At 49.0% G+C, this 12,069-nt stretch overlaps 1 protein-coding gene across 8 annotated transcripts in view; it reads right to left on the bottom strand.

Moving 5' to 3' along the window:
* Positions 1–12,069, bottom strand: part of LOC109875543 (breast carcinoma-amplified sequence 3-like) — a 314,869-nt gene that overhangs the window by 260,263 nt on the left and 42,537 nt on the right. For 6 of the 8 annotated variants that reach the window (XR_004203964.1, XM_031795791.1, XM_031795790.1 and 3 more), the window contains exons 10-13: positions 9,391–9,467; positions 8,806–8,889; positions 6,911–7,084; positions 4,478–4,571 (exon numbers count right to left, since the gene is read on the bottom strand). Coding sequence is in view for 7 of the 8 variants with exons in the window: in XM_031795791.1 (XP_031651651.1) it covers positions 4,478–4,571; positions 6,911–7,084; positions 8,806–8,889; positions 9,391–9,467 (429 nt within the window). In the remaining variant the exon portion in view is untranslated. The remainder of the gene's footprint in view (positions 1–4,477; positions 4,572–6,910; positions 7,085–8,805; positions 8,890–9,390; positions 9,468–12,069) is intronic. The other 2 variants (XM_031795792.1, XM_031795795.1) reach the window with 1 other exon arrangement.

Raw genomic sequence — 12,069 nt, 5'->3', positions numbered from 1 at the left:
TAGTGAAAGGGTGAAGGAGCGACGGGCTGTAGTGAAAGGGTAAAGGAGCGACGGGCTGTAGTGAAAGGGTGAAGGAGCGACGGGCTGTAGTGAAAGGGTGAAGGAGCGACGGGCTGTAGTGAAAGGGTGAAGGAGCGACGGGCTGTAGTGAAAGGGTGAAGGGAGAGGTGGGCTGTAGTGAAAGGGTGAAGGAGCGACGGGCTGTAGTGAAAGGGTGAAGGAGAGACGGGCTGTAGTGAAAGGGTGAAGGAGCGACGGGCTGTAGTGAAAGGGTGAAGGAGAGACGGGCTGTAGTGAAAGGGTGAAGGAGAGACGGCTGTAGTGAAAGGGTGAAGGAGAGGAGGGAAGTGAGTAAACCAGCTCACAGCTGGTAAAGGGGGTATATGTGTAGCTTCACAACGGCCTTCAACAGAGCAGCATCCTAACCTCTAATTACACCACTAGGAATAGAACCTCTGAACGCCACACAGCCAGGACAGGGTGCCAGACCAGTCACCCCATAACCACTCTGCTGTCTCTGTAGTCACTCCAACATACACAAGCAGTTCTATGGGGTTTGTTGCGTCATGCTTCTTGGGTTGGACTTGTTGGGCTTTTCAGGACCAGTCACTGAGCTGTCGAGTCATAGCATTGTTTCATACTGGCTCTGGTGGTTTTTGGGGTTAACTTGACCACTGTTCGAAGGAGCCATGGGACTGAAGGACCTACGGTAGAGTGAGAGGTTTTTCTTGGTTTTCTTCTCTTGCTCTCTCTGTGCAGTTAATTCAGAGCAAGCCGAGACTGGCCTGCAATCCTGGGTGACCAAGGGGCTCCCCTCGCTCTCTGATACTCTAAAGCAGGCGGATTTAGAGACCAACGTGGCAGTTGTTTTGATCATGAGGCTTAATGATGAAAGGCTCCTAAATTACAGCGTGGAGGACTACGCTGCTGCTCACACACACACACACACTTTCACCCTGACCTCGTTAAGGTGGAAAAAAAGAGAAAGAAACGTGGCTTTTGGGGGTACTTTTACTTTTTGGGGTACCCCGACAACATCATAATTCAAAACACTTCAGGTTCATCAGGTTTGGGCTGGCATAAATGAGGTGGTAACGCACCCATGTGGCGGGAGGGGGGGGTTGTGTTTGTAATTGACACTTAGGATGTAGCCACTGTGTATATTCAGGCTGTTACTATTGACAGTCCTTTTTCTTCTATGGTATGGTCGTAAAGATGAAAGTGATCACGGTTGCCGGCCTGTTGCTGAGCGGTTGGCCAGAACGGTGGGACCCCTGCTTTTATCTCCTGATCAATCCAGCTCCACACACACACACTTATAGGCCAAAGGTCGCTGAGTCAACTTTAGGTTGTCAAGGTAAACCAAGGGCGCCCCCTACAGATTGGACAGGTCATTCAGGCCAGGGCAAGAGGACATGACGAGAGGTAAGAGTTGTTCTGTAATGGCCAAACAGCAGCTCTGCTAAACCTCCAAGTAGCAATCCTAAATTAAATGTGGTATTTACCTGCTTGGAGAGCACGCTATGTATGTGTGGGTGATTACTGTGTGTGCCATGTCAGAGTGATTGTGCGCATTGTGTGTGACGTGGATGTGAAGATGTAATAAATCAGTGTGTGCGTGTTGGGGATTTATTGTCACACGCATTGTCAATGTGTGCAAGGTTTAGTCTGTGTGTTTGTAAGTCATTGATTGAGGGCGTGTGTGTGTATAAAGGTATACACTGAGTTCATGTATAAAGGTGGTAAATGTGTGTTACTAAAAATAGGTGTGTGTGTGTGTTATAAAATGTAAGCCTTTTCCCTGGGGGTGCAGTCTAGTCAGGTCTGAAGCAGAGGCCAGAGGTATGTGAAGGATTCCTACGAGAGACTGGAGGTCACAGTAAGCACCATCACTCAGCAGCTACTTTATTAGCTGCTCCTCCACACAGACCATGTGGTGCCTTTATTTCCGGGGAGAACAATCCATAAAGGTGGGAAGACGCCAGAGCAAAATCATTTGGTGTAGATTGAGGTAAGGAAGTATCCGCGGCACTCTGGGTAAAACTGGAACACACACACTGCATCCAGTATGAAGGAAGTTTGGAGGTAGTTTTGTGAGCCAATGCTAACTAGCGTTAGCGCAACGGCTGGAAGTCTATGGTACTGTATGTACTAGCATGCTAGCAGTTACCATAGTCATCCAGTCATTGTACTAATGCTAGTTAGCAATTGAGGAGAGCAACATAACCTCTTCTGTTGTGAGGAGAGTGGCATAATTCAACACCTCACACACCTAAAACGGTCTGGTGTCGGACCAACATTAAGGCCTGACTGTGAGTGAGTGTGACCACAGAAACACAAAGGGAGTGCCCCGGTGTGTGTGTGTCTTCACATATCAATGCATGGTTATTGTCACTCTCCCACAGTGGGATGAAGTGCAATTGTCACTGCAGGGCCTACTTGATGGAGCCACTTCCATTGTGTGTTGACTGCAGGTGAGAGGATGCACCTTCAGGCACCGGCCCCACTGACGACCATTGTTCTAACACAGATACATACATCCCCACTTCACAGGCCCTATCCACCGCACTCCTACAGAAGAGGTTAAGAGGGGGGGACACCCTGGAGTCCTACAGAAGAGGTTAAGAGGGGGGGGGGACCCTGGAGTCCTACAGAATAGATTAAGAGGGGGACACCCTGGAGTCCTACAGAAGAGATTAAGAGGGGGACACCCTGGAGTCCTACAGAAGAGATTAAGAGGGGGACACCCTGGAGTCCTACAGAAGAGGTTAAGAGGGGGACACCCTGGAGTCCTACAGAAGAGATTAAGGGGGGGACACCCTGGAGTCCTACAGAAGAGATTAAGAGGGGGACACCCTGGAGTCCTACAGAAGAGGTTAAGAGGGGGACACCCTGGAGTCCTAAAGAAGAGATTAAGAGGGGGACACCCTGGAGTCCTACAGAAGAGGTTAAGAGGGGGACACCCTGGAGTCCTACAGAAGAGGTTAAGGGGGGGACACCCTGGAGTCCTACAGAAGAGGTTAAGGGGGGGACACCCTGGAGTCCTACAGAAGAGGTTAAGGGGGGGACACCCTGGAGTCCTACAGAAGAGATTAAGGGGGGGACACCCTGGAGTCTGACAGAAGAGGTTAAGGGGGGGACACCCTGGAGTCCTACAGAAGAGGTTAAGAGGGGGACACCCTGGAGTCCTACAGAAGAGGTTAAGAGGGGGGGACACCCTGGAGTCCGACAGAAGAGGTTAAGAGGGGGACACCCTGGAGTCCTACAGAAGAGGTTAAGAGGGGGACACCCTGGAGTCCTACAGAAGAGATTAAGGGGGGGACACCCTGGAGTCCTACAGAAGAGATTAAGAGGGGGACACCCTGGAGTCCTACAGAAGAGGTTAAGAGGGGGACACCCTGGAGTCCTAAAGAAGAGATTAAGAGGGGGACACCCTGGAGTCCTACAGAAGAGGTTAAGAGGGGGACACCCTGGAGTCCTACAGAAGAGGTTAAGGGGGGGACACCCTGGAGTCCTACAGAAGAGGTTAAGGGGGGGACACCCTGGAGTCCTACAGAAGAGATTAAGGGGGGGACACCCTGGAGTCTGACAGAAGAGGTTAAGGGGGGGGGACCCTGGAGTCCTACAGAAGAGGTTAAGAGGGGGACACCCTGGAGTCCTACAGAAGAGGTTAAGAGGGGGACACCCTGGAGTCCTACAGAAGAGGTTAAGAGGGGGACACCCTGGAGTCCTACAGAAGAGGTTAAGAGGGGGACACCCTGGAGTCCTACAGAAGAGGTTAAGGGGGGGACACCCTGGAGTCCTACAGAAGAGGTTAAGAGGGGGGAGGCACCCTGGAGTCCTACAGAAGAGGTTAAGAGGGGGGGAGAGGCACCCTGGAGTCCTACAGAAGAGGTTAAGAGGAGGGGGACAGCCTGGAGTCCTACAGAAGAGGTTGAGAGGGGGACACCCTGGAGTCCTACAGAAGAGGTTAAGAGGGGGGGGACCCTGTAGTCCTACAGAAAAGGTTAAGAGGGGGACACCCTGGAGTCCTACAGAAGAGGTTAAGAGGGGGACACCCTGGAGTCCTACAGAAGAGGTTAAGAGGGGGACACCCTGGAGTCCTACAGAAGAGGTTAAGAGGGGGACACCCTGGAGTCCTACAGAAGAGGTTAAGAGGGGGGGACACCCTGGAGTCCTACAGAAGAGGTTAAGAGGGGGGGGCACCCTGGAGTCCTACAGAAGAGGTTAAGAGGGGGGGGGACACCCTGGAGTCCTACAGAAGAGGTTAAGACTGGGACAGGGAGGTTGTGTTCCCTTCACGTGGGTTCACACTAACATAAAAATTGTTCCTCCCTCAACTGACTTTCTTCACTACGGATGGATTGCCAAAATGTGCCTTCGAATTCCGCCTTTTCGGATTAGCATTCTTTACATCCAAAATAAATACTTTTGGTGTGTATGCCTGTGTGTGTGTTGCAGTGAGCTGTCTCCTTACCGCTGGGGTTGAATGCCATGCAGGATATGGGTTTGTCATGGGCTGGGAAGTGGGCCACCACTCCCTCTCCATCTGAGTCCTCACTCACCAGGACCTGGAACGAACGAACGAACACACACACAGAGAGAGACATTCACCAGACTCTACACAGAGATGGACTTTCCAACTTCTAACACATGGACTTCTTGTAGCTTCTTGCTGTAAGTAAAATAATGGAGAATTAATATGTTACAATCCCACTGGTAAAGAGCATTGCCACCTTGTGGATGTAATTAGCAATCATCAAAAATTAACACCAGAGAGAGGATTGTTCACAATCTCTCGTCTCGTTCTCTCTTTCTACAATGTCACCGCAGCACTGTACCCGCCATCTGTCTTCATGTGCTGCATGACAACTAAGACTGGAATGACAAAAGACTGATCTCAGACCAGTAGCTAAGCTCAAAGTCCTCCGACTGTTCAAAAGAAATACAGTGCTGATGAGTATGATTCTGTTCTCAGACCAGGGGCTCTGTGTGTGTGTGTGTAAACGTCCCTGGTCTTGAACAGATTATAACTAAGCCCAGACATGAGTCCAGGGAAGGAGTAAGAGAGACAGAGAGGAGTGAGGGAGAGAGAGGTCAGTCTCATAGTGATAAATCTGGTCTAGTGTTGCATTAGTTTTAATAGGAGTCAGTCCAAACACAAAACAACCTTTTTTTCCAGACTGGACTGGAGGGAGAGAGAGGAGAAAACTGAAAAGAACAAGGAAAAAGGGTGACATAAACCAGACCCATTTTATTACGTCGGAGGCACACAATGTTGTTCTGTGAGGGAATCCTGCCGAAGCCCTTTGAAACTGAGAATTAGTGTCGGGGCTACCTCTGGAGAGTAAACCTATTATACAGGAGTGAGTGAGTGAGTGAGTTAAAGAGGGGTCACCACTTCCAACAAAGGGGTCAACAAACTAGGTGAGTGACGTGCAAAGAAACAATGCCATTACCTGAAGTCACAACACTTCTCCCTCCCTCCCATCCCTCCCTCCCTCCCTCCCTCCTATCCTCTCCTCTAACTGTGTTTATGTGTAGTGTAGGGTTACTGTATACTGGCCGGGGACACAGTGCAGACCTGCTTCTGTGGGCTTTATCCCCGGTCTGGAGGAGCCCTCGGGAAACTGAGGTACATGAACACACACACAAACACATCCAGACACACAGACACACACACACAGCACTGGCATACAGCGTACTGCAATAAAGGCACAGTACGGATTTATAGTAGCCTTATGCCCTGATACAGAGCGACCATAGCCAAATATCGTGTGAGCATTACACAGGCATCCTTTCATTTGCACTAAGGGAGCTAGGAAGAGAGGAGCGTGGCAGACAGAGGACGGATACAGGCATCTTGTGAGGTCACTGCTGATGATGAGCAGTGCATTCATTTAGTCTCCACACTGCTTAAAAAAGCTGGTGCTGTGGCGAAGGCCGAGCTGTGAAAATATGTGAGCAAGCAAAATAAATCCCACCTTAGGCCCCAAGGTACTGTCAGGTGCGTGTGTGGGGTGGGCTCCTGTGTTTGCTCTAGCAGAGGATAAAAAAAGGTTTAACCTGGGAGGTTTCTCACCGCACCACAAAACCCAAAGGTGTATTTACAGAGGTCAGAAAGGACAAGAAAAAGGAGGGAGGGAAGAGAGGAGAGAGAATCTGTTCTGATTGAGCCTGAGGGTGTAAACGGGCGTTGTATGTGAGACGTGTTAATATGTAAGTCTGTGGCCCAGTAAATGTGACACTCTGTTAAAGACACTGTACAAGGAAATGGACACCTGGGAATGTTTTCTGGTTTCCCACAACGCACCAGTAAAAAACACTTCTCACTCTGATGAGAGAATGTCTAGAGACAGAGTTCAGTTTGGGGCAAACTAAGAACAGCTGTGCTAAGACAATATGTGGATTTATGTAACTGAAAGTACGAATGAATGTGGTTCATTTCATTTCTATGACCTGGCCTTCACCTGGGACCTGTGCCAAAAGCAGGAAGAGACTCATTACCATGATGTATCTAGCAGCCAGTGGCAGAGATAGGTTGGGCCCGTTTGTAAAGTAGTGATGACATCATCATCAGGTGAGAATTATTGTTCAAACAAGAACCCCTGTAGGATTATTACGTACACAAAAACCAACCAATACCTACACTGTATGTTTTGCTTTGTACAATTCTTCAACATTACTTCAGAAAGCGATAACACTTTTGGGGAGCCATGGTCCATAACCCAAAGACACACAGTAGTACTTCTACCTCTCCCACAAGATCGTTCTAACTTCACATCGTGTCGCATTCCTTCGTCCATTCCTATTTCTGGTTGCAGAACGTGTATATTTTCTGACAGTTACTTCAGAAGGGGATGGAACACTGTTGGAGAGCCAGGGTCTATGACTTTGTGATCACACATACCTGTCCCTCTCCGACGTTGTGTGTGTCAATGACGGTGATTACTCCGGGGGCATGGGGGCTTCGGCGGGTGGTGCTGTGGGGGGTAGCACCCTCCTCGTCGGGGACGCCAGTGGGTAGAGTACCAGCTAGCTGGGTCACCACCTTCCCCACCATGGTGAGACCAGTCTTTAGGGTCTAACCAGAACGACAGGGGGAAGGGGGAGGGAGAGCGAGAGAAACGCATATAAAGAGGGGGAGATGAGAAGAGAGAGGGAGGAGGTGGAGAATAGCAGGAAACAAACATCAGATTGGGCTCGTCGTCATAAAACAACTAGAGACACTTCCAATAAAGAACAACAGTAAGTCTGTGTTTGACTATGTGGAGCTGGGAGAGGAGTGTTGATCAATATAGAATGACTGTGTCTATGCATGACTATGAGTGAGAGAGAGACGGCTATTTGCTCAACGCTAACAGCTGCTGATGATGATGATGTGGAGTGCTGAAACAGCAGGAGCCGAGTGTCTGCCACCAGTCTCTCCTCCCCAGTCTCCCCCTCAGCCCTACACAGATCAATGGCTCCTGTTTGGACTAGCACTAAAACCTCACACTGCAGTGATTAGAAAACACATTAGTGTTGATCAATTAGGAGCCAAACGCCCTGTTTCATTATTGATGCGGCTCCGAGCAATTTACACACACCAGTCGGTTAGTGGGCTAGGTGGGGTCGCCAAGTGAGGGGGTGTGTGAGTGTGTGTGTGATGCATAGACCCAACAAATGCGAGGCGCCACGCGGTATTGACAGCGCTGCCTGGCCTGCATGCCTGATTAGGTTCTCCGGGGCCCCTTTGTGCTGACACACACACAGTACACTGACTCCATTAGCTCAGGACAGTGTAGCAGGGAGATAGACTCCACTTCAGCAGCCCTATCCATTTCTCTGAGCCTGGCCCTTGCCACAGAGGTGTGTTTAAGTCAGACACCCTGGCGAGGAGTGTTTATATTCCAGTGATTAGTATGAGGAATTATAATAATACAGCTGAAATTATGCGCTGCTATAAAATGTTATTTCCTATAAAAGGCTAGGAAATACTCCCCTTAGTGCTCCCTCTACACCCCCTCTCGCCTTCCAAGTCTCTGGACAGAAGCACTTAGTCTGTGTCGCGTTGTAGACCGGAGGAGGAGAGGGCGGGCGGGGGTGAAAATATTGAGATTATAATATATAGTTCTCAACGGCGGCCGCAGACAATCCGTCTGCATATCGGGATGCCCTTAACCTCGTTTCCCCCTCCCTCCGCTAGCCAGGCTAACACTTTAGCGCTGCCGCCACTGCTCTTTTTGATGTATACCGCCATTAGCAGCTAATGGGACTTCATCACGCTAGCCGTTAGCGCTCATTAAGGAGAGAGGGGTAGTAGACCATGGGAATAACTCTGACCCGAGGGGTCTTCATAAATCAATTAGGGTTCCCCTTTGGGGGCCTGGCTAAGACCGGAGACTGGAACCTTATGAGGAGAGTGCTGCGCTAGGCTAGTAGCGCAGGTTAGCTCAGCCGCTACATCAACAGAGCCGAGGGGTATAAATTCAGCTTGGTATCAAAGGGCTTAGCAGTTAGGGTAGTGTAGCCTGGCGGTGCGCTCCAGCTGAGAGGACTATTACAGGGGCTGTGTCCCATATTGCAGTACAGTACACAGTACAGGATGGAACCCCCTACAGACACACACAAGGACGACAGAAATTAGTTAAGATGCTCAGACTCTCAAGGCCTGTGTCTGGGTTATGATGTATAGTCTCATAACGGTGTCTGACTCACAGGGTAAAGCCAAGGTGGATCCTATATCACTTCTCAGAAACGTACAGATGATTTTATTCCAACCACTGGGGTGGAGGGAGGTGTGAGTGTTTGTGTTTCACTTACTTTAGCAGCGCTGATGACTGTAGCTGTGTAAGACTGGGCATTGTCCCCGCAGGCACCGCCTCGAGACTGGTGACACCGGATTAACTGGGGGGGAGACAGAGAGACAGAGAGGAAAACAGATAAGAAAGCTGAGGCCAACCAGGAACAGAATATGAGGGTCAGCACATTAAAAACCTCTCCTATCCCACTGTCTATTTCCTGGGATCCATCCATCCATCCCAGACCTACTCTATTCTTAAGGAACAGAGAAGCTTATAGTAGTCAGTGACCCATCTGTCAATTACTTGAGTGGCCGAGCGTAATCAGACAACTACCAGACACAATTATCTATTAAATCTATTGCAAGAGTGCGTAGAGTGGACTTGCTTTTGGAAAATACAAAAATCCTATTAAATGGACATAAAAAACCCTACATCTGTTGGTTTTCAGATGTTATCATTTCTAGTGGTCTCTTCTTGGAATGAGTTGAACTGAGAGATTAAAGAGCTAAAGTAAAAAATGAATTTGAGGATTGTAAATATGGTGTTGTGATAAGTACATCCGTGATGGATGGGTGTGTGTATATTCAGTGTGTGTGTCTCCTACCTTGTTCTCAGCGTAGGCTAGCCAGCGTCCTCCCAGTGCTATGGGGTTTAGGTTGGGGCCCAGACAGGGAAAGCAGCCTGAAACACAGGAGGAAACGTACAGTTATTGAAGGTGCAACCCATACCCTTCAGCCGCAGAACAAACTGGATACACAACTGGGGCTGACAACACAGTCACACAAAAAACATTTAATAAATACCAATCAAGGTGGAAAAATCAGACCTGCGTATCAACAACATGTTCCCTTCTAGAAGTTGTGAAACAGTGAATGCTGCTGTGGATATGTGCTTCAGGAGTCGGAGATCCTCTCCTCCGAGAGTACCTCGGTCTCTCTAAAAGCCTGAATGTGTTTGAGAGGGGAAAGTGGATCACTGTGTAGGAGTGTGTGGGTGTGTGTCTGTCTGTGTGGGCTTGCTTGCTTTAGTAGTAGTCCCCATAGGGATCAGTCTGTCTGCCAGTCAATCAGACAGGAGCCATTCCCACTTTATAGGGTGCCACAGAACGCCTGAGGTCATAGTGTGGCTCTAAGTAAAAAGAAAAACACTCAAAAGCTCTGCATAAATACAATGGACGTCAACACACACACAGAAGATGAGGACAAAAGGCCCATAAAATCACAAGAGGATCAGCTATCAGTATAAACAAGAACAAATGTGTCCACCCACTCACACAGATGTTGATGTAAACAGTCATGTCACACTAGACATGACGATGAGTAGTAATTAACTAAATACAGGCACGCACACACTGGAGTCAATGGCCACACAGCACCAGGGTTCAAAAACTTTATCTGTGCTTGATTAAGCTTGTCTGGCTTGATAGACCAACATATTAGTTCCAAAATGTCCTACCCTGCCCGTCGGGCACGCCAGCAGGCTAAAGCAAACGCTCAAGGTATTTGAAAGATTACAAATAGTATATATATATATATATATTTTTTTAAATAAACCCAGTTCTACCACAGCACATCCACCATTACACAGGATGTACCACTACTCACAAACATGTCTGTAAACATGAGAGGGAGTCATGATGGATACGGAGTTAAATGCACGCAGAGAGCAACTAGGACAAATACGCTTGTTTGCGCACACACACACACACCTCTATAAACGAACATAACAGTACAAATACACATCTCATATACAGACACGTACAAGCAAAAGCACAGACACCAATATGAGGTCATGTGAGTGCATGGAGGCAAAGGGAGAGGGGTTTGGCTGACATAATGTACTGCTCAGGGTGCAGATGAGATGGGGAGTCAGACAGTAATTTAGTGTTCAGAAGAGTCGAGGCTGGGAGGCGCGGGGTGAATAGGACTTGAGGTTAGCCACAATGCTACAGCCTTTTGTTGGCTCTCCAAGGCTGGGGGAGAACGACCCACTCAGCCCAGGCAGTGAGACAACATGTGTCTGACACATCCTGTGTGGAAAGAGGGGGAGGAGAGGAGAGAGGAAGAGAGAAAAAAGGAAGAGTAGAGGGGGAAGAGAGGACGAGACAAGAGATTGTAAAAGAGAAAATACATAAAAAGGGAGAGAGAGGAGAGGAAGGGGGATTAGAGGAAAGGACATAGAAAATAGAGGGGGAGAAGGGGAGAGAGGAAAGGACATAGAGAGAGAATAGAGGGAGAGAAGGGGAGAGAGGAAAGGACATAGAGAGAGAATAGAGGGAGAGAAGGGGAGAGAGGAAAGGACTTAGAGAGAATAGAGGGAGAGAGAGGAGAGGAAGGGGGATTAGAGGAAAGGACAGAGAAAATAGAGGGGGAGAAGGGGAGAGAGGAAATGACATAGAGAGAGAATAGAGGGAGAGAAGGGGAGAGAGGAAAGGACATAGAGAGAGAATAGAGGGAGAGAGAATAGAGGGAGAGAAGGGGAGAGAGGAAAGGACAGAGAGAGAATAGAGGGAGAGAAGGGGAGAGAGGAAAGGACATAGAGAGAGAATAGAGGGAGAGAGAGGAGAGGAAGGGGGATTAGAGGAAAGGACAGAGAAAATAGAGGGGGAGAAGGGGAGAGAGGAAATGACATAGAGAGAGAATAGAGGGAGAGAGAGGAGAGGAAGGGGGATTAGAGGAAAGGACAGAGAAAATAGAGGGGGAGAAGGGGAGAGAGGAGGGACATAGAGAGAGAATAGAGGGGAAAGGACAGAGAGAGAAGAGGGAGAGAAGGGGAGAGAGGAAAGGACATAGAGAGAGAATAGAGGGAGAGAAGGGGAGAGAGGAAAGGACAGAGAGAGAGAATAGAGGGAGAGAGGAAAGGACAGAGAGAGAGAATAGAGGGAGAGAAGGGGAGAGAGGAAAGGACAGAGAGAGAGAATAGAGGGAGAGAAGGGGAGAGAGGAAAGGACAGAGAGAGAATAGAGGGAGAGAAGGGGAGAGAGGAAAGGACAGAGAGAGAATAGAGGGAGAGAAGGGGAGAGAGGAAAGGACAGAGAGAGAGAATAGAGGGAGAGAAGGGGAGAGAGGAAAGGACAGAGAGAGAGAATAGAGGGAGAGAAGGGGAGAGAGGAAAGGACAGAGAGAGAGAATAGAGGGAGAGAAGGGGAGAGAGGAAAGGACATAGAGAGAGAATAGAGGGAGAGAAGGGGAGAGAGGAAAGGACAGAGAGAGAGAATAGAGGGAGAGAAGGGGAGAGAGGAAAGGACAGAGAGAGAGAATAGAGGGAGAGAAGGGGAGAGAGG

Source organism: Oncorhynchus kisutch, linkage group LG18 (genome assembly GCF_002021735.2).
Source record: "Oncorhynchus kisutch isolate 150728-3 linkage group LG18, Okis_V2, whole genome shotgun sequence".
Taxonomy (NCBI): domain Eukaryota; kingdom Metazoa; phylum Chordata; class Actinopteri; order Salmoniformes; family Salmonidae; genus Oncorhynchus; species Oncorhynchus kisutch.
This window is presented reverse-complemented; position numbering and strand designations above follow the sequence as displayed.